The 23,464-nt window shown below is 43.5% G+C and overlaps 1 protein-coding gene across 1 annotated transcript in view; it reads left to right on the top strand.

Annotated features, from left to right (window-relative positions):
- The window catches only part of fibcd1b (fibrinogen C domain containing 1b), a gene marked incomplete at both ends in the record, with an annotated part of 343,932 nt that overhangs the window by 205,312 nt on the left and 115,156 nt on the right, over nucleotides 1–23,464 (top strand). The window contains one exon of the mRNA XM_079524855.1: nucleotides 6,881–6,977. Within this exon, the coding sequence (XP_079380981.1) occupies nucleotides 6,881–6,977 (97 nt within the window). The remainder of the gene's footprint in view (nucleotides 1–6,880; nucleotides 6,978–23,464) is intronic.

Here is a 23,464-nt window from a genome sequence, read left to right as displayed (position 1 = left end):
AGCGCCAGACAGGAAGAATCGGCGGCTTTTTATTCAGTCTAATCAGCGAGTTTTTGTGAGAGACGACAACGACGTGTTCCAGCGGAACGAGGACGAGGATGACGACGGACCACCGCGATGAGGAGTGTTGCGCGGCGACGACGTGCGTCACTATCCAGCCAGTGCACGGGGTGGACAGGGAAGCGGTCGACGAGGGGCGGACAGCCACACGGGGGCCTTCGATCATCAACTCTACGCTGGGGACGGCGAGCAGAGGAGCGATGCAGCGAGGCACGGCACGGGGACACCAGCGTTCCAGGGGGAGAGGAGTTCGCTCATCCCGACGGGGGGAGGCGACCACTCGACGCTTGGCGCGGCGGCGGTTTCCACTTTCCATGGCCGACTGACGACGCGAGCTGAGGGCCTTGCAGACCCGCAGCACGGGGTCTGTGATGAAGTTACGTTGCGGCCTTTTTCTCTTCGTATTCCCATCTCTGTTGTTTCAGAGCTGGGAGGGGGGGAGATGATGATGAGATGATTATGAGAGCTTTCAGCGAAAACAACGGTGATCATTTTCTCAACTTGGTCCATGCGGCTGAAGCGAACTTTGAGGTAACGGAATGCAGCAAACAGAAGAATTTCCTTTGTTCATACGGAGGGGAGACGGACATTCCTTCTTTCTGATTACAATTGTGCGTCACGTTCGTTTGTACTAATCATTTATGTTTAAATTACAGGGCAATTGGCAGCCGTTGAGTGCCGACAGTGTTTAAAGTCAGGATAGTGATTCAATTACAGGGTAATTAATTGGTAGTCGTGTAGTACCGACAGTGTTGAAAGGAGGGTTTAATTTGACTCTTTTGTGGTTTTCTAGGGCTTAAAATGTGATTTAAATTACGGGATGGGAGTTATTAGTGAGGGGTTAAATTTCTGTTGGCTTCTGTTCTGGGATATAACGTGTTCTTCCTTTTTCTTATTTTTCATGTGAATTCCAAAGAGAGTTCATGTGATTTGGTGTGTTATTGGTCCTGTGAATCTCAAAGAGAGTTCATGTGATTTGGTGTGTTATGGTCAGGATAAGTCTAAGACTTATTTTGATTTCGGTCCTGTGAAAACTCCAAAGAGAGAGTTTCATGTGATCTGGTGCTTATAAACATGTTATCCTAGATTTGAGTAACAACAGGGAAATTAGCCTCCTAATGTTCTGTGACATTTTTAGCCATAAGAGTTTGAAATAACGCAAAGAGAATTCTGATCCGATCCATCCACTGATACGAAATTGTGTTTGAACTTACTGTAATGGAAACCATTTATGAATTATCCACTGATACGAAATTGTATTTGTATTTACTGTAAATGCAAGTTGTGTAACCTTAAATGTCTGTGTTTGAAAACCATGTTGGGGTAAAGCTGTTATTCTGGTGTCTTGAGTATTGTTAAGCTGAGGATCAAGGGGGGTGGTAACTGGTAAGATAATTATGGTTTCATATTTCATAGTGACAGACTGTGTCTGTCAAAGGGGGAATGTGGTGAATTATGAATCAATAATTCTTACAATATCTCATGTTCGTGGGCCTAGCATATGGGTGATCCTGTTTATTCATTAGGTATAGTTAATTGCACCAGTCAGTTCGTCTCCAAAGTATGTGACTGTCTTTCCCACGCCGATCCCATGTGGTGAGGGCTTTGCCATTTGCTATCCTGTGCTATTTGTATGACAAAAGGAGTTCCAAGCTAAAACAGTAGATCAAAGGGCCACAGTGATCCTTCTAGGAATGGCCAAATGGTAGTCTGGTCCAATGTGTATTGTGTAAACCTGTATTTAAGCTAGTTGATTCTCTATGTCATTTAGTCAGTTCTGTCCGAGGCCGTGAGGCTGGAGGAGCCTATGCCATGTCTTGCTATGCTGTGTACTTCGAAATAAACCATCATCTCTGAGGAACGTCTAATCTGCTGTCGTGCTGTCTCACAATTATCTCAATGCTCTCCCAGTGTTTTGGTTAAGTTTGTATGGTCTCGTGTCCAAAATACACGACATCTGTCTGTCTGTCTGTCTGTCTGTCTGTCTGTCTGTCTGTCTGTCTGTCTGTGTCTAATAGCGTTGCTATTAGACACTGTCTTTTTTAGCTGATTCAACTGCTAGTAATAATATCAGAAAAGTGTTGCAGAGTTGAGAGAACCCGATGGAAAAATACCTTTTGTCTCGACTATTGCTGTGAGAATAGCTCTGTCTATTGTTATGTAAGGCTGTTCTATACACATTAACCCATGTAGGCCCGACATCAAAATAAAAAAAGCGTTCGCTCTGAAAGAATATATATTCAAAGATTTGTGCCGCATTTTTGACGATTTTTCAAAAATAGCAGACCTACAAGCTCGTAGCACGCCACTCAGTGGCACGCTATGAGGTTGTAGATCTGCTATTTTTCAACAGCTAAAGTATAACATAATGCTTAGTTAAAACACCAAAGGGGGTTCCCGACCGTACTGAATGGGTTACAGCTCCTTTAAAGTGTAACTGCATGGGCCCTATTGGGGGGACACCATCTTTAAAGTGTAACTGCATGGGCCCTATGGGGGGGACACCATCTTTAAAGTGTAACTGCATGGGCCCTATGGGGGGGACACCATCTTTAAAGTGTAACTGCATGGGCCCTATGGGGGGGACACCATCTTTAAAGTGTAACTGCATGGGCCCTATGGGGGGGGACACCATCTTTAAAGTGTAACTGCATGGGCCCTATGGGGGGGACACCATATTGCTTCACTCAATGAAATCTGATATTAATTTTTAAATCAACTGGACTGCAAATTTAAGACCATAATGCGAAAATGGCATTTAAATTGGGTTTTAGCTTTTATGGCTGCTTCGTTCTGCACTAATGGCTGTATTAAAAAGAGCTGGTTTGTACAACAAAGTTGGACTAATCAAAATTCCAAAAGTCCACTTAAAAGAACTGAATAATATAAAACATGACAAACGTGTTTTACCGTTTAGGCAAGTCCTACATTGTTAGCCTGGCTAATAAGCCAGACTCAAATCACACTGTCGTGTGGTATTTGAGTCTGGAGATGCTGTGTATGGATCTTGTTTCCCGGGGGGGCGGGTTCAAACATTTTCTCTTTGACGCAATTGGTCAGAGCTACTGTCAGTCACGGTCTCAAGCATGGAACGTCACTGTACCAAAGCCCGCCCATATTGCATACCGTGTCCCGATTGGCCACACCAGTTCTCTGGTGTAGGAAATGGGCGTACAATTGAGCCTCTCCAGACCGTAATCCGCCGGCAGGCAATTTTTTTTTGCCAACGGCTGATTCGATCTGGCTTATTAGCCAGGCTACTACATTGTATGCTATACTGTACTGTATGTATGAATGGCAGACTGTGAGCAATTGTGTTTCAATTGTGAGCAAATGTTTCTGTGAATTTGTGGGACTAGTCCGTATACCTATGGACTAGACATATAGAGAGTATGCACATGCATGATTTTGACATCAGGACAAGCCCCCCTCATCTAGACTGAGTGGCAAAACATTGAGCAGCATGGAGTGTTGGAGTTTGGAAGCGCTCATTGGCAATCACTCAACCTGCGTACCACCTGTTTCTAAATGTCACATAATGCAGGAGGCAGCGAAATGTTGTGTTATTGAAAACAAGCACTTCCAAACTCTGACAGAAAGTAGCTCATGACGTTTCTATGGTGGATTTTTATGAAACAAATACTTTGCAGATAGAAAGAAGATAATTCAAGCTTTTCGTACAGCTGCAACGTTGGTGAGTTTAACATAGTTTAATGCAATCAGACAGGACTTTTCTGTTTGGGCTGTCAAGGCCAGAAAGTAGTTTTTTGCCACTCAGTGGGCGTTCCCGCATAACTTCCAGCTACGATGATGTCACGCGCATACCCTCTATACCCAATTCCTACACCCCCCCCCCCCCCCCCTCTCTCTCTCTCTCTCTCTCTCTCTCTCTCTCTCTGGCTTAGATCCGACATGACACCTGGCTCTTATTTGGACACTCTCAATAGCAATTAATTTGGAACACATCTTTAATTACTCTCGGGTGGCTCTCAGGTGAAGGGACCTGAAAACAATGGAATTTGTGCTTGAATAATTACTTTGGAAAGTTCCCGGGAACCTGGCAGGACAAGTCGGACTGCTTTATATTTCAAGGGGAGAGAACCTGGGGGTCTCGAAATAGGGTGGACCCTCCCCTCCCCCTGTCCATCTGTCTGGACACTGCATGCAGATCATCAATTATAAACCGTTACCTTTTTTTAATTTCAAGGATTTCAACAATCCTCAGTGTTCATTTGGTTTGAACAGCCGCAGCCTGTTCAAACCACTGCTGCGCCCTCGACCTGGCAAGCGATTGAGGATCAAGAGACTATGGCAGAGTTTTTATTTAGCAACAAAACCTATAAGCCTGTCGCCTGTGCATAACTGATTCGCTCTCTTCTGCACATATTTTATGTTTTAGGTCTTCTAAGCCAGGAGTCAGTGGCGTGCACAGACATTTAGAGGGGCAGGTGCTCAAGTGAAAAAAGAGCACCTTGTGCAGCGCATGGAACCGTCCGGTTGCCTTAATAGTGTGAGATTTATAGATTTTGGGGCATACATAATATATTAGAAGCTTTTTTTTTTAAATCAAGAATTGATCAATGTCACCATGGTCCACATACTGTACAAAAAAAAAGTTTTTTTCCCCCGTTTTTTTTCCCAAAGGGGCACATTGCTGTCCAGAGGGCAAGGGCAGGTGGTGCTCTAGCACCCCCTAGTGTCTATCTGTGCACGCCACTGCCAGGAGTTCCCAAACTATTTCATGTCAAGGACCCCCAAAATCGACACTCATTAGCCATTAGACCGCAGACCCCATTAGAAAAGATATGCCAAGGACCCCCTGTGGGGTTGTATTCTGGATGGATGTTAAAATAACTATTTCTGTGTGGAGTTTGCGCATGTTCTCCCCGTGTCCCCTAGGGTAGGTACCCTCACAAAAAACATCTCTAAACGGCCTCCCCCTGGCCAGCCGGGGCGCCTGATGGAGGGGAAAGGAGCTGGTTGGAATAACGTGTTCCTTCCACGCGCTACGTCCAACCAGGGAAACTCCCCCCTGTCAGGTGTAAAGGAGCAACTCGGACACTCAGGCATGAAGGAAGCATGAGTTCAAGTCCGTTGCTCTCCCCATGTCCCCCATATATGGGGAGGGACTAGGTTGACGGAGGGTGTGTAGAGCCCAGGATCACATTAGATAATTGACACAGGGGTGAAAAATAATGGGTTACAAAATCGTGGGATAAAAAAATATAGAAAAAAAAAAAGTACTATTTAGCTGTCGGATGTGAACCTTGTATGTCCAAAACCGTAACTTTCAGGATTCTTTATATAAATAATAATAATAACCTGTGTTCAATGGAACCAGTGTAGTTATGATTTAGTATTGATACAAATATTATTGGTAAAATATTTAAATAGGGGGGAATACACGCGCGCACACACACACACACACACACACACACACACACACACACACACACACACACACACACACACACACACACACACACACACACACACACACACACACACACACACACACACACACACGTAACGACTTTAACTTTCACTATCTCTTTCAAAATGCAGATCTATAAGCTCACAATGCTTCACTTTTTTGCGTAAGACGATAAAATATCGAAACGAGGTTTCTAACCCGACATCGACGCATTGTTTGCGGCGGGCCGTTGGGTCCTTGTGGTGCTGTCTGTTCAGGGATATAAACATAAACGCTTGTCGGAGAATTGCCTTTTGTCATTTTTTAAGACAAACACGACCTTCACGTCACACACACAAAAGCGGCAGACTCCATTTTCCCATTTGCATGCGTTTCCTCCTCCTGCAGGAGCACATTTCCAATTTCACTCCATCCTCCAACGCTGCAGACTGGAGTGTCAGCACTTCTCAATGTGGGCAGGATGTTTCGCAGAGTGATATAGATATACTACACTCATAACGCACCCACGCACGTGCGCTCGCTCGCACACACACACTCAGACCCACTCATACAGCACGCACACATCACAGCATTTGTGTGCACACATGCTGGCCTCTACATGCACGTGCGCACTGCGCACCCTCATCACACGCACGCACGCAGTATTAATGTAACACTACTCTACCAAACATAAGCCCTGCCACAAATACAAAATATGCATTTCATTTCTCACATTGAATGACTTTCAATATCGTCCTCCCACATGTACAGTAGTTTTTCAACGCATCGTTTTGGTTTCATAGTATTTCATGAATCACCGCTTATAGAAATGGAAAAGATTATTGTATTTGCCTGACCCTATATTTGACATTCTCTAATAGGCCCATTAATCACAAATGTAAATCTTGTCTCTGGGCATTTCAAGTAGGCATGCAGACACCCATGGTAGTTTTGTTTTTAGGTCAATCAAGATTTAGTGGATTTCCGTTTATTAGCTGCGGCATGCCGGTCTAGTGGGAAGTGCATCTACATTATTCATCTTTGAAGGAATAATAATTTATGACAGACCATCAAAATAATATTTTGGGGGTCCCCCCCCCCCCCCCCCCCCGCCTTGACAAGCACTTGGAATTGTAGGAGTTTAGATTTCGATTGACTCGGTTCCACAGATCAATATTTTGAAAATAGCCGAACTACAAGCTCGCGTCCAGCTAGGGAGCCCTTCATGGGGGGTCTTCGACGAGGTTGCATGGTGTCTCCGGCTAAATTATGGACACTTGAAACCAAATGGACCCCCTACAGGGCTATAACTCAAAGAGTGCACAATCATCTGTGCACAATCATCGGTGAATCACACCGTGAAAGCTGCAAACATTTGAAACGTTGCATGTCTCCTTGGCTGTGTAGGTGTTCCAGCGCAGGGAAGATGGCACAGTTAACTTCTTCCGAGATTGGGACTCCTACCGCGAGGGATTTGGCAAGATCACCGGAGAACACTGGCTCGGTAAGTGGCTCAGGCTGTGTCGGGGAGGGGATTGTGCGTGCGTGCGTGCGTGCGTGCGTGCGTGCGTGCGTGCGTGCGTGCGTGCGTGCGTGCGTGTTTGATTGCACGTGTTTGGCTGTGTGTCTGTGCGTGCGCACACACACCAACTATTAATGTGCCCCCCGTGTGCCACTTGCGGTGGCAGTCAGTCCCATCTGGCCCACGGCAACACCATTCAGAACCTAGAAAGTCATTTCAGAATGTGCAAAGATCAAACACACACACACACGCCCGTGCGCACGCACACAAGCCTGAACTGATGGAAAGCTGGCAAAACCGGAGAGGATTCTCACTCTCACACACACACACTACACAACGTGTCCTTCAAGCAAGCAGCAACTCCTCCTGGTCTTCACTGACATAATAACTTTGCGTCTCTCCGTGCTACTGGTTGCTGGCCTTGTCAGCTGTGATTTGCTGTACAACAACATGGAGGCGCAGAGTGCAGACAAGGAATCCCGTAACGCCGTTTCTTTTTTCCTTTTTCTTTATGCTTCCGTTGGCAGACTGCCGTATAGCCAGACAGAGGTTAGGTAGGTTAGTGTTTGGGTATAGGTTGTCGGACTAAAGACTGTCGGACTCTTGGTATATGTCGGACGAAATGCCTGCGCCCCTGATGGGTGGGCCACATGGGTGGGCCACACTCTTTTTCTTTTTCCTGGACCCAAGACATTAACCAGTGGCATTCGTTGGCTTTGTCTCATTTGGAAGGATGCATCGCATCAGTGTCATTGGAGGTGCAAACGACACAGGATGCATTATGTGAGACTGATCATAATACAGCAGTGGTTCTCAAACGTTTTAATATGAAGGACCCCATAAGTCTGAATGTGAACACATAGACCCTTACAGGTCAACTTGGTTCAATGTTTACCCTCTCAGAGAACAGACCTGTAAGGCTCCATTCCAATCCCCTAAAAGGAACCCCACTTCTTTCTTTTTTTTGTTGCTTTTCTGCTTTAGTATCAAGTGAAGACAGACAGGAAAGAGGGAGATGGAGAAGGGGAGAGACACGCAGCAAAGGTAGTCATGAGCGGGACTCGAACACGCGACGCGCTGTCAGGCCAGAGCCTAGTATGTGGCACGCGCCTGGACCACTAGGCCAGCGGGCGTCGTTGGATAATATTTTGTCCTCAATTCCATGCTGTATTGATGTGGTACTGTATATAGGAGAGATATGGCAGATGTTGATACGAATGATTTTACATGCTCTAATTGTAGTGTAGACTTTGTGTGTAGCCTAATGCAGATCTGTTTAACAATAATTTAACTCTTGAGAGACGTTTGGTTTCATTTTACACTCAAGAGTTAAATATCTAATAAGGATCCATTTGGTTACCAACTCTCCGTCATTCAGCTGGGGACCACCTGGAACCCCCTCAAGGACCACTGGTGGTCCCCGGACCACTGGTTGAAAATAGGCATGTAACGATTCACTAAACTCACGATACGATTTTTCACGATATTAAAAATATATATATTTTAAAGAAAAATTACCGTTTTTTTAATTTTATATAATTTATCTTCCCCCCTGAGATGTTTCATTTAACTGCATTGCAAAAGAAGTAGCATTACTTTTGACAGTGCAGACACATAATTGCCTTCCTTGATGAGCATCAACGACCATCATCACCTGGGCACAGTCACAGACACACACAGCTCCCCTCTACAGTGCTCTACTACTGAAAGTGACTATCATTTCTCTCCAAAAGCACTTGAATATGATGGAATATGACTAAAGCTCACATTTCACATCACACACTAGCCCCCACACTAGGTTTGAAAAATCGATTTTTTTATTTCAATGAATCGATTCGAATCGATTCATATCGTCGGGATTAATATCGATATATATCGATATACGATATATCGTTACATGCCTAGTTGAAAACCACTGTACTAGGGCATGAAATCACTAAGGATCTTGTTGGAAAATGACTTATTATTAGTGGTAGGTACTTTGAGAGGCTCGACGTTTAGGACAGACAGCAGCCAAGGTTCTTCGATCAGAATGTTAGTTATTTCCATGGGAACATGAGAAGGACATTCATTGTGTGCTGGCTATCCTCCTCACTTAAGTTATATTATATTATTGAGCCGTACGTGCACCTTAAAGACTTTTGCTTTGCTCTCAACATACTACTTGTGTAAGGATGTCTCATTTATCCTGCGTGTTCATCGATTACCTAGATACACAACAGGTGTGTGTAGTCACATCACACCCAGCTGTGTGTCTAATGTTTTGACTCATCTATTTGGCGCCTGCTTCATGCTTGAATGCTTTTCTGTCCGTATATCGCGACAGTGAAAGCAGACGATGACACCAGTCTGTCAGTGTGTGACCACATATCTAATGATGATGCATTGCCTTACACTGGCAACAGGTAAGTAGCCTTGCCGAGCCATGAGGCCCATGGCGCAGGAGCCTATCTCCTGTTTCTGTAGCGTGAGTCAGCTTGATGTACAAGTACACCCCCTGGACATGGCGCTAGTATGTCGCAGGGACTTAACCCCAATACAACCCTTGATGCTGAGTGCCAAGCAGGGAGGCACTGGGTCCCATTTTTAGAGTCTTTGGTATGACCCGACTGGGGATTGAACCCCAGCCTCCCAGTCCCAGGGCGGACACTCAACCACAAGGCCACTGATCTGGCAACAGGGTTCATTGCTTATAGGCAACAACTTGAAGCACAGGGGGAAAAGACTATGGAGAAAGTGGATTTTGTGGAGGATATATAGAAAGAGTGAGCCATTACTACAGGTAATTTAATGTGCATATTTTACTACCTGCATGTTGCATGTTACATAGAAACACTGGTCTACAAATCAAACCAACTGTAAATTGTCTATCTTATGAAGACGTAGGGACAAAACAGCAGTGTTTAACACGTTAAAACCGTGCAAGTCATTTTAGATTTTTGCATTCAGTTTTGCTATTCAAAAATAGCAGATATACAAGCCGCGGCGAGCTTGTAAAACTGTAATGTTTTTACATAAAAGAAAATAATTAAAGTGTGAGAACTGCATATTTTTCATTTAACCACCTGATGTTGTGTGCGCTCACATGGGAACACTGCAGGTATACAAAGCAAAGCAACTGTAATGTTATCTAGAAGAAGTGTGGGAGAAGAAAAAAACAGCAGCTTTTAAATGACCTGTCACCGCTCTACCCATGAGACTATCTCCACAAACTCTTATCTCAGTATGTCAGCAATGCCACTGCGGAAGAACACAGATTGCCGTAAAGCGAGCGCCACTGACCTCTGTATGCTAGAATAAATCTGCCACTCCGGAATGCACTCTCGTGCCTTTTGGTGTCATGGACGAAACATCCAGTAAGTGAATGATTCTCCCACTTATCCTCCATCCTCCATAACATTTATGACGCCATAGACGCTACTGTATAGGAAGGGCTTCGTAGAGTATAGAATCAAACGGCGCTTGTTGTAGAGACGCTCGCATAAATGTGCATATTATAGGCTGTCGTAGACTCGAAATGACTCATCCAATAGCCTAGGCTTGTTTTATTCACGATATCCTGCCCTTGCGTATCTCTTATACACGGTAGACAGACAGACAGACAGACTGACTGACTGACTGACTGACTGACTGACTGACTGACTGACTGACTGACTGACTGACTGACTAGCGGTTAGGCGGATACCACGCATATAGGCTTTAAATGGTGCATTTATATAGTGCCTTCATCCAAGGCGCTTTACAGAGATTGTGCATTACATTCACCCATTCACACACACATTCATACACCGATGGCAGCGGAAACCATGCAAGGCACCAACCAGCACATCGGGAGCAATTAGGGGTTCAGTGTCTTGCTCAAGGACACTTCGACGGTAACTCTGGGGGAGCCCGGGTTTGAAATGGCAACCTTGCGGTTACCATCCAGGCACTCTACCCCTGATCCACCGCCGCCCCTGGCTTTGACAGCGATTTGTGGGTTCGATTCCCGAGTCCGCGACGGCCTGTGTTGCGTGTCACTCTGTCCCCGTTTTCCTGTCTCTCTCTACTATACTAGGACTGGGGAGAAAACCCGGCCTCAGCACTGGCAGTATACTATCAATAAAGGCAGACATGCATGCCCCAAAATATCTATTAAAAACAAAGAAAGATAGACAAATAAGAATAAGATTTACAGCAACATTTACGTGACAGATATTATGGAAACTCGAAACTTGCAGTTGGTGCTTTTTGCCACGCACGGGAGCACTCGCCCCAGAGTGTATCATATAGGTCTATACATCGTTTACTGGGGGATTAATGGCACCTGACCTGAGGACAAACAGTGTGGGTGGGTGGGGGGGGGGGGTCTACATCACAAACAGAAGAGTTTGTGTTTTAGCCCGTTTAGGCCTTGAGAAAAGATTCTACAAAGGCCTTCTAAATCCTGACAGTTGAAAAACCCCAAGTTTCTATGTCAGTGGTTCTCAATATTTCATGTCGAGGACCCCAGAAATTATTATGTAATTGGCCACCAACCCCAATCTGAAAATTCCAGGGACCTCCCCCAGAAGCAAATATTTGAGTTAAAATAAATATAGAAGAATATATATTCAAAGATTTGCGCCACATTTTCACGATTTTTCAAAAATAGCAGACCTACAAGCTCGTAGCGCGGCACAGAGTGCTTGTAGATCTGCTATTTTTCAACAGCTAAAGTACAACATAATGCTTTAAAACACAAAATGGGTACGTTCCCGCCCAGAATGGGTTAGAGTGCTGGCCAGAGAGATCCTCTCGGCCCAGCTACACTATGCATGAGAACAGGGGAGGAGAATGTGGAAAGCTCGGGGCTTTAGCGGAGCGCGGACTGCATTCGGATGAGGCGATGGGCCACTTTGAACCTTCCCGAGTGCCTTGCTTATCCCATTCTAGACGGGAACCCCTTTTGGTGTTTCGAGCATTATGTTATGCTGTTGCAAAACAGCAGATCTACAAGCTCGTGGCGCGGCACCGAGTGCCGCGCTACGAGCTTGTAGGTCTGCTGTTTTTGAAAAATCGTGAAAATGTGGCGCAAATCTTTGAAAATATATTCTTTCAGAGCGAACGTTTTTTTTACTGAAATCGTTGCTTCCGGGGGTGTCCCTGGAACAACATTTTCAGATGCGGGGGTCCGCCGCGGCCAAATACATATAATTCTGGGGGTCCTTGACATGAAATATTGAGCACCACTGATATAGAAACATGGGTAAGACATTTTGTAGAATCGTCCTCAGGTCTAAATGGGTTATTCAGAAGGTGCTGTTGTCTCGTCGGCCCCGTCATCGATTACCCTCGGGGTAAAAATGAAAAATGGATCGGCGCTCGCCGGCGGCCTAGGGGGAAAAAAAACGAAAAAGAAATGTCATTTGCGGGCTGGGTCCAGACCTATTTTTCTCTTGCTAATACTATACCCTCCTCCTACAAAGATCAGATACAGCAGATATTCTCAGTATATAGTGTTTTCTCCCAGGATTCTTGCCTCTATAACTTTCACTCCCACTTTGACCAAACAAACCCTATAGCTTCGGTGGTGGAAAGAAACTTTACATGTACTCAAGGCCTACTGTATAATTTTGAGGTGTTTTTACATTACTTGGGTATTTACATATTTCGAGACATTCTACTTCTACTTCTATTACAACAAACTCTGGTAAACTCCCGAATTGTACCATCAGTCACACCTGTATATTACCGTATATTACTGTATATGCCTGCTAAACTTGAGGTTTACGGGCAAATCTAGTGCCCATAATTGCCCGTTAACTCCTCGTTTCACGCAGTGACAGCTTTTCGTCCTGTCACGTGACGTCTCACATTTTTGCCATCGACAATGAAAGGAAAATTGACATCATCTTACTATACATGATCATGGTGAAAAGATGAGGGTTTTAAAAAAAAATCACACCCGTGTGAACTGAGTGGTGCAAGGTCTTATATAGCCTGATCAGCTGTGGTCTGACGTAATGTCAGTGACCATAGTAACCATGCTCATTTCTTTGGGTCCCACGTACAGGTACACACACGTACAGGTACACACATACATAGACACAAACATAGATACAGACAAAGCTGGTTGTTGGAGTGGTTTGCACCACTCAAAAATCACACCCGTGTGAACTGAGTGGTGCAGTGACGTCACACACTAACCATAGCAACAATGCTCACATGTACGTGGGGCCACGTACAGGTACACAGGTACACGGGTACAGACACGGGTACAGACAAAGCTGGTTGTTGGAGTGGTTTGCACCACTCAAAAAACATTGTATCATGGTTAAAAGATAATAACATAAGCAATACAAATTAATTCATGAAGAAGTATATTCATTTTTTTTATTGGATGATGACAAGAGCACCCCTCACTTCACACGGGTGTGATTTTTAAATATCGTCAAGTTATTGGTTTGAAGAGTTTTGTTTGAACTAAGTGTGCTTAAACACACTTCACACTTCAAACGCATTGAATGTGTTTGAAGTTTTGAAGTTATTATAGGCTGGCTGCTTTATACCAAACCAACGAAAAGTATTCACAGGAGCTTCATGTGACTAAATAACGCTGTCGGAGGCAACGAGGCAATTCATTGTGCTTTACATAAAACATCAAGCAATGGAAACGCAATTATAGAACGACATTAGGATGCATAAAACAAAATAAGTGAAATAAATAAATAAATAACTGATTCAATTACCGTGCGGAAGAGGAAGAAAGAGACAAAGAACTCAATCAAAGGCAGCGCCGGTGAACGGAAAGTTGTGATTTTAAAAGAAATAAGAGTATAGCAGCAGGTCCTGCAGGTTTTTTTTCTGCGTTTGTTCCAATTATGTGGTCAACACAATTGGTTTCCGCTCCAGCAGGCAGCAGTGACGATATACTCATTTGTGATGACCAGAAGCTTGTCAGTCAGTCAGCCAGCCAGCCAGGTCAGGGCAGGTTTTGAAGGAATACACGTATTATATATAGGGCTTTGTGGTTGTCAGAGGAACAAAATATTGTTGACAGAATCGCTCTAGCGAAGGTTTTCCTTATCACTGTCCGCTGAGCTTGACCGAAACCACTGAAACACACACATGACGCGCACGCACACGCACGCATGCACGCATGCACGTACACACATGTGAACAGTAATCCTGTACATGCCTGTCAGTGTGGCTGTAGCTCTCCCTCTCTCTCTGTCTCTCTCTCTCTCTCCCTCATCCCTCTCGCTCTGCCTCTTCCTAATTTATTTATTGGGTGATTGATACAGTACAGTACACGTCATACATTTTTGATAAGGAACCACCGAAGCGTAACGAATGTGGGCACTCTCCCCTCTTCTACCCCAAACACTATTACAGTACTTGGTTTATTTATGTATTTATTTGTTTGTTTGTTGGTTTGTTGTTGGTTTGTTTCTACAGTGGCAGAAAAACAGTATCTCCATTATACAGTTAGTTCCTTGCATATCCTTTTGGATTGCATGCAATATTAGATTTCTCCACGTTTTTTATTTTAACCTGTATTTATTTGATTTATTTGATTTTTTTCTACATTTTTATCCCCCGATTTTTGTAACCCGTTTTTTTCACCCGGTGCCAACTGACTAAGCTGTAATCTTGGGTGCTACTCTCCCTCTGCCAACCTGGGGAGAGCTCTGAACTGAGCTTGTGCTTCCTTCAATGCATGAGGAGTGAGCATGCAGACCGCTTCTTATCACCTGACGTTCGTGCGTGGAAGGAACACGTTATTCCAGCCAGTTCCTTTCCCCTCCATCAGGCGCCCCGGCTGACCAGGGGGAGGCAGTATATGGAGATGTGTGGGTATACCTGTAGATATAAAAGCCTACAGTAGATGCCTCATTCGCCGCTGCAGTTCATTGGAGCGGCCTGTAGGGGGAAGTGCGGAGGGCACGCTTGCACTCAAACTGACTTAGTGACTTATAGTGGTCGATCCGGGACTTATCAATTCAATTCAAAGGAGCTTTATTGGCATGAGAAAATAAACCCTTACATTGCCAAAGTGTCTCTGGTTGCCCTATACCGAACATGACATCCCCTTCTGTGACGGAAGCTTACTTATACGGAAGCTTCACTTACATACTGTACAGTATGTACAGTATGTAAGTACATTTACGCATGCAGGTAATGATTAAACGTGCGCGCACACACGCACACACACCTATATCTTTGCTTTCGGGTGGAAACCGCATTATAAAAAAAGATCCCCAGAAGAAAAATAAAAGCATTCACACACAGCTGAGCTGCTTTCCTCATGCATAGCGCGCGTCCACCACCACACACCACTCTGCCAACGCACTTAAAGTCGTTTCAGTATTCTTGGCACGGCGTCGAAATTGGAGAGGTCTGTATCTACAAAGGAGAGAGCAAAACCATTCAAAGAACACCCCCAATTCCTGCGAGGATGAGGACCTATTGTGTTTCTCCCTTTCATTCGTGTGCATTTATTTCTTTATTTCCTCCAGTCCACGTCTTTTCCAATAAGCGTGGGAAGGACAGGGTAATCAACCACGATAGACCGATCTGAACAAGCATCTTGGTATCGTTCGTCTTGCCATTCCTTTTCTTCTCGGATCATGATCGGAGAATCGTATATGCCACGTGTCACGGTGGTGGAATGATACTGAATATTTCCGCAAGTACTAGTTTTGACTTTATTTGAGTATTTCCATTGTCCAGTACTTCATTCTACTCCACCACATCTCAAAGGCAAAATTTACACTTTTTTACTCCACTACAATTATTAGACAGCTTTAGGTATACAAGTTACTTGGCAGATTTACATCATTTCAAAACATACAGTAGGCCTACATTACCAACTCAATTGTTATTTAATATTTTGTTGAAAACTACTAAATGGTGTATTTATATAGCACCTTTATCCAAGGCGCTTTTACATAGATTGTGCATTACATTCACCCATTCACACACACATTCATACACCGATTGCAGCAGAAGCCTTGCAAGGTACCAACCAGCACATCGGGAGCAATTTGGGGTTCAGTGTCTTGCCCAAGGACACTTCGACATGTAGACAGGAGGAGCCGGGATTCGAACCGCCGACCCATGGATCATTGGGCGACCTGCTCTACCTCTTGAGCCACAGTCGTTGTGTGCTCATAGATACGCCGTTTTCAAAATAGTGGTATATATTTTGAAAGACTTCAGGTTCACGTGTACACGCGGTACGTTGCACCGCCGATCCGACTGATGAAGATCTCTGTATATCTGTTAAACCCTGTCCATTGCATGCCCATATATGGAGCTGACTGATTTATTTGTGCCTGATGCCGTGACGTCACGTTGACGTTGGACAGCATATACTCCATATTTGAGCCTAGTTGTTTTTTAACTCCTTGTATGGTTATGTCATGGTCATGTCATGGTGACATGAGTGTGTCAACGATCCGTCCGTCTGTTAGCACACTCGCCTGCCCTCCCTTAAAGATGGAGTGCCACAATTTCTTCCCACCCTAAAACATGATCATCAGGTATTATTATAATAAAAATCACACCCGTGTGAACTGAGTGGTGTAAGGTCTTATATAGCCTGTCTGACGTAATGAAATCATGTCTGACGTAATGAAATCACACCCGGGTGAACATAGCAACCATGCTCATTTGTTCTGCACTAACAAAGCCAGTTGTTGACGTAATGAAATCACACCCGGGTGAACAGGGTGAACATAGCAACCATGCTCATTTTTTCTGCACTAACAAAGCCAGTTGTAGGAGTGGTTTACACCACTCAATAAGGAGGAACAACTTTTTTCCAAAAAGCGTACAGTGTTTGTTAAAATCATGCTTTTATGTGGACACGCCCACCAGTTCATTAAGTATGCCTGGTTTGGATGGGTCGGTGATCCACCTGAACTGAAGCCGCACCCACAGCTGTAGTTGTATGATAAAGGGGGAGGGGTTAGGGGAGGGGCTGATAATGTGATGTCACTATATTACTGTTTATTTCATTGGCCCGTTTGACTGTCAAGGCTTCAACCTCCAGGAAGAAACCCTAAATACAAAGTTAATACACCATTGCACATAAAAATGACTCCAGGGTGTCTAATGAAGTACTGTCACCTCATAGACGCATGACAAACTGGAAAAATACAAAAATGGTGGCACTCCATCTTTAAGCCAATTTTAAGCCAATTTTATTATAGGATTTTAGTCGTTTTTACTTTGGTACTTGTACATAATGCTCACAGAAAGTTTTGAACGCAGAGTGTATTTGTGTGTTTATTCGGTGGCATCTCTACTTTTCATCTAAGTGAAACAAGCATGATGACCACCGACACCCGCATGCATCCTCGGTGTCTCATGCGGGAGTGTGCAGCTGGATGGCCTCATCTGTAGAAATCCTCCGTACTGCCCCGCCGTGCGCTCATGTCTGACGGCATCTGGGCCCCGGGTCGGCTCAAGCTTCTGACAGCCAGCAGGTCGAAGGTCAGCGCCGTCAGAGTGCCAATTACAGTGAGGAGGAGGAGGAGAGCAGGAGGGAGGAGAGTAGTCGTGACTGGAGAGAGGGGGGAGGGGAGGATCGATCGGTGCTCGTTGGACTGTTATTTCTCAAGTCTTTAACCACTGAAATCCCTAGATCAGTGGTTCTCAAACTTTTTTTAGATTTCAAGGAGGACCCCCCCTATATAATCTGTACATCTGTACACTTTCAGAGTTACAGACCTGTAAAGGGTTCCATTTGGAATCCCCTCAAGGAACCCTGAGTACACGGACCGCCGCCTTGAGAGCCAATTCACTTTTGTTGTGGGACAAAATGAATGGCGGCAATTGCAGCTCGCAATAGCTTGTACATTTTGTAGTTGCTTTTATTTTGTATTACTTAGAATCTTTATTATTTGAAGTTCACCTATCTAAAGACTGGCCACCAAATAGGTATAGGCCAGGTAGAAAGTGGTTTGTGGATGTGTGTTCTCTTTTTTGCCTCATTAGCAAGCAAAGGCTTCAGCATCAGTGCACATCAATGTCCAACGCAACAAACATACACTCTCTCTCCCTCTCTCTCTCTTTCTCACGCACACACGCATGCAAACACGCACGCACGCAAACACGCACGCACGCAAACACGCACGTACTTACTACTTGTGTGAGCGTGACAAATGGTCTGCTTTTTGAGATTTGGTGTAGACGGGGGAAAAAAGCAGGCCAAATACATAGCTGTCTCAGGTCCAGTTCACTAAGTCTAAAGGGTTTTAACCCATTATAGGCCTGATGTCAAAATCTTCTAAATCCTCCAGTTTTCTGAAATAAATATTTTCACGATTTTCAAAAATAGCAGACCTACAAGCTCGTAGCGTGCCACTCGGTGGCGCGCTATGAGCTTGTAGATCTGCTATTTTTCAATAGCTAAATTATAACAATGTTTAAAACACCAAAAGGGGTTCCCACCCAAAATGGATGAAGTGGTCCCGGCATGTCCCTTGCATCACCGGACACATTAGTAGCATATACACAAAAATAATAAAGCACTGGATTATCACGGACAGATGAATGCCTTTCTGTTTAAAATATGCTAAGTAAACAAAGTGTCTAATACGTTTCAGTGACAAGTGCATCTTCATCAGAACCACGAGCCATGCCGTTGATGAGCGTTAGTCACTTACATACTTAGAAGTCACCTTGTGACCATAAAGGCATTTATTCATCCGTGATGCTTCGGTGCTTTATGTTTGGTTTAAAAATAGCGTTTATGTAAAGCACTGTGTCCGCCCACAGCATTCTGGGTCATTGGTCTTTAGCTTACACACACACACACACACAAAAAGAAAAACATTATTTAAACACAGATGAGAATCTTCAAATACGTCTTCTCATTAAACTAAAGGTTAGAGCTGAAATTGGCCGTGTAAATCTGAAAAGAATGCATGAATACCATGATGGAGACTTGTCCCTGCTTTAAAATGACAAATTATAAGCCAATTTAGAAATAAGAGAGGAAGGAGCAGATCTGTTTTGGACAGAGTCGAAATCTCTTTGGTACAACTGGGAGGCAGAATAGATGCAAAATAGCCAGTAAAAGACAAACTAGTATACGTAGTGACCTGGTCCCCTTAACAAAGCAGACTTGGATCAACTGTAACTATTGTCATTACATTGTAAAATGTATTAAGTTTAAGGGCCAGGAACATATTAATTACATCAACACGTTTGTCAATTGTAACACAACTTACGTGGTGTACAGGTTGGAGTGTTGATGCGTTAATACTGTTCAAGAGTTATCATATAGTCCAATAAACAGGCTGTAAACATAAGTCATGGAATCATATATTTAATGATTGCCCGGGATACTTATCCCAAAATGAATGGTCATGTGATATGCATATGAACAGCAAAGGCATAGATGATAGCAAATACGACCTGTTACATCACAAATCAGATTCGCTCATATCAGTCCGTTGATCGGGGCGCCCCTGGAAGCAGGACAGAAGGCTCGTCTATCCTGGAGAATTCTGACGTGTCTCTACTTTTTCAGACACTATATAGAAATCTTTCTGTCTCTCTGTGACCTTGCTTGAGCAGCTAGGGTGCACACTCTTAGAAGTGATGGTTAACTGCTTAAAGGTCTACTTTATCCCAACAGTGTGAATGTTGATGCTTCTATAGGTTGAACCAAACGAAGACCGAGGGACAGCTATAAAAGGGTCTGAACATGCTTATGCCATCATGAAATGTGATGACAAGCAGGGACGTGCACACATAGACATCAAAGGGTGCTTCAGCCCCTGCCCTTTTACCCGTCTGTAAAACAACTGCCCTTTCCAAGACCACAAATGCAGGATTTACTATGGTGAAAGAAATGCACTTGCCCCTCCTTTCCTTTCCATGCCATATACCCAAAGTCTGCGTTCAGGATAATTAGCTTTTTTCCAAAGTCTCCTGAACTTCAACGCAGCATTTTGTGTTGAACAAATTTGTTTTGAAATCCATGTCGTTACACACCGCATCTCCACTAGCTAAAGAGTGCTGGGTTGTGCCCCGAAAATAGTTGATCTACAAGCTCTCAACGTGTCACAGCCCGACGCTTTGTGGTCTGCTATATTTGCTATTTTTGTCCAAAAGTGCCCTCTTTACAGGATTTCAGCCCCTGCCTCTCTAACACTCGTCTGCACGTCCCTGATGACAAGTATGGCTAAACATTACAGGCAAGGAGGTCGTCCTCTAGGGAAAAAACTAAAAATGTTTGTACCCCCTAATTTCTATTTTCTCCCTGTATATAGGCGAGATACTGTATGTTATGACCAACTGCTGCTGGTATGAACAATAAAAAAACATAAATAAAAAAAATATAATAAAAAGGGAAACTTTTGGATTTTCAAACCCAAACCATATGGTGGTTCCGAGGTCTTTTTTTTTATTTTTTATGTTTTTTTTTGTGGCTTTCGCCTTTATTTTATATTTTTTTATGGAGGGACAGACAGTAGGCTGACAGGAAATGGGGAGAGAGATGAGGGGGAAGACATGCAGTAAAGGCCGTCGGGATCGGGAGTCGAACCCGCGGCACACTGCCAGACTGGATTACCAGCCAAGGTGCCTGGATCGCTGAGCCACGGCCCAGGCCTGGTTCCGAGGTCTTAATGAAGAAATAGATTATTCACCATCATTTTAATTGTTCTTTTTCTGCAGTAATGTATAGGTTGCTTGATTATACGCTTCTGGTCATGTGCGGAACCCACTATGATGTAATTTCCTACTCGGTGACAGTCAAACTGTTTTTAAGTGGTATTATGTTCATTTTGGGTTTTGTGAGGCTCTACCATTCTGTAGGGTGATTAACCTGTGATGTGATTTCCTATAAATGCCATGTTTTATCTGCAATCTTGTTAGTCACCCTGATAAAGGCCGCTGTGCCGCAACGCGTAGGTGCATTTTAATCCTTGCATATGCATTAGCCACTTTATTAAAAGCTTTTTTACTTTTTCTACAAGAGTCATTAATCCATTTTGACCTGAGATCAGATTCTAAAAATGTCTTCTACATCCTGACAGTTTTCTGAAAAAGCTATGTTTCTATGTCAGTCGTTCTTCGATTTTTCAAAAAATAGCAGACCTACAAGCTCATAGCGCGCCACTCTGTGGCGCGCTATGAGCTTGTAGATCTGCTATTTTTCAATAGCTAAAGCATAACATAATGGGTTAAGTAGGACGTTAATTTACGTAAAACCCCAAAAGTTAGAATATGGGAGTTAAGAGGTTTTTGCATGGCAGCAACGGTGTTCAAAATGCAATGAACTCTGGGATGGTTGATTGAGCACAAAAGACCTTGCATTTAATTAGAATGAATGTAGTAAAACGATAGGGAAAGGAGTGGTAAATCTTTTAAAGATTTGGACTGATGAAGGATTAAATGATTGAGGATGTATTGAGCTAAACTAAATTAAATAACGGTAAAATATACCCTCAAATCAGAGCTCACAAGTAGGGTCAAATCAGAGTAATATAGTAAGAGAGTGGCGACAGTAGCGTTGACTCCCATTGTTACAAAGGAATGCGGAAGTGCTCATTCTATCTCAATGGGATTAGTTCCAGCCATAGGAGCAATGTTTGGAACTATAGCCCATAGGCACCCGCTTTGCGGCGAGATCAAAGCGTGTCGCTACTCTCCTGCACTCCACTCTGGGTCAAATAAGAGAAAGTTGAGTAAATTAGTAATTTGTTGCGTAAAGTATCAACTAAATATATAATAAGCATTATTATCTGTCTGTCTGTCTGTCTGTCTGTCTGTCTGTCTGTCTGTCTGTCTGTCTCCCATTTATGCCCATGTACATTATCAACGCCATGCCAGCGGTTTCTGATGATATCAGGCATCATTGTGTATATTATTTACTCAATCACTTGTATGGTAGTGGGTGCAATGGGTACCCACTGTGCCTGTTGATAAATGATGTAATGAAATGTAATATCAGACCGTTTTGTACATAAAGCGCACGCACGCACGCACGCACGCACGCACGCACGCACGCGCGCGCGGTCTGATCGAACACCTTGTGCGATTTAAATCTGTTGTCGAGATGATGAAGGCTGCATGCTTCCATGCAGGAAGGTCATAGCTTTATACTCTCAGGAATGCACTATACACTGACTCCCTTGAACTCTCTTTGTTCCTGTTAGAGGGAATAAATATAGGCCCGTTATTCCCACAGTCCCTCACCATCCATCCTCTGTTGTGTCTTTTTCTTTTTTGGTTAAAGTTCATCTACTCAGGCTTTTGTGAGCACCACCCCGGACAGTTTTTAAGTTGCTTCATTCAGTATTTAGATCGTTTAAAATTCATTTTAGCTGCCCCGCCCCCTTCCTATACAAACCCATTGTAAGTTCAACCCCCATTTTAACCATGATAATTTATTATTATTTTACATATTTTATTTCCCGGATGCTCAAGCTGAGATGCTTATTTTTTTTTTTTTACAATAAATGCCCCTGATGAAGACCTTCTTGGTCGAAACATGTTGGCAGTTGCCTTTTTAACCCATGTTGACCTGAGATCAGATTCTAAAAATGTCTTCTACATCCTGACAGTTTTCTGAAAAAGCTATGTTTCTATGTCAGTCGTTCTTCGAATTTTTCAAAAATAGCAGACCTACAAGCTCGTAGCGCGCCACTCGGTGGCATGCTATGAGCTTGTAGATCTGCTATTTTTGAATAGCTAAAGCATAACATAATGCTAACACCAAAAGGGGTTCCCGCCCAAAATGGGTTAATTTAATAAAGGCTTTCCTCATTTTTTAACTTTGAGTGCCCGGATCCTCTCTTTTGATCTATGTCTCGATCCCGTTTTTGGATCCGTGTGAGCACCTTTTTTTTAATCATTATCACGTTTTGCTATCTCCGTTGAGCACCTGGTTAGTTCCTCTTTTTCTCAAATGAAAAATGTAATTGAAAAAACACCACATATTAGGAGGCACAAACCTGCACAAGAACAACATTTCACCCACACTGTTTTTTTTATGTAAACCATGATGTGACGACAAAAGTGATTCTATTCTGATCCTGTCCTCAGAAAACCTCTGTCTTTGCTTTTTGTTTTGTTTTTCTTCTGGGCGAAGAAGACTACATTGAACATGACTGACTGTCACTTAATGTCATCCGCTGCCGCCAACAAGATGTCGCTGTCAGTCAGGTGGAAGCATTCTTTTACTGCTCAAAGCCCTTACTTTCCAGGAAATGGAAGAGAAAAGAAAGTACCTTTGCTAAGGCTTCAGTGTAGTTATTATTTAGTCACAAGCGCTCATTTATAACTGTTAAATATGTATAAATCGCAAACTTAACCACTTTCAACCTGGCAAACCTATTTAGGCATATAGGTGGAAATGTTCAAACTCAAAAATAGCAAAATAAATACGATCTACAGTACAAGCTCACAGCGCAATATTTGTGTAACTTTTTCACAACTGTCATGATACAACAAAGTATAAAATAACAGTAATAGGAGTTATTTAA

The sequence above is a fragment of the Electrona antarctica genome, assembly GCF_951216825.1.
Source record: "Electrona antarctica genome assembly, chromosome: 16".
Lineage (NCBI taxonomy): Eukaryota > Metazoa > Chordata > Actinopteri > Myctophiformes > Myctophidae > Electrona > Electrona antarctica.
The sequence above is the reverse complement of the archived record's forward strand: the minus strand, read 5'-3'. Positions and strand labels throughout refer to the sequence as shown.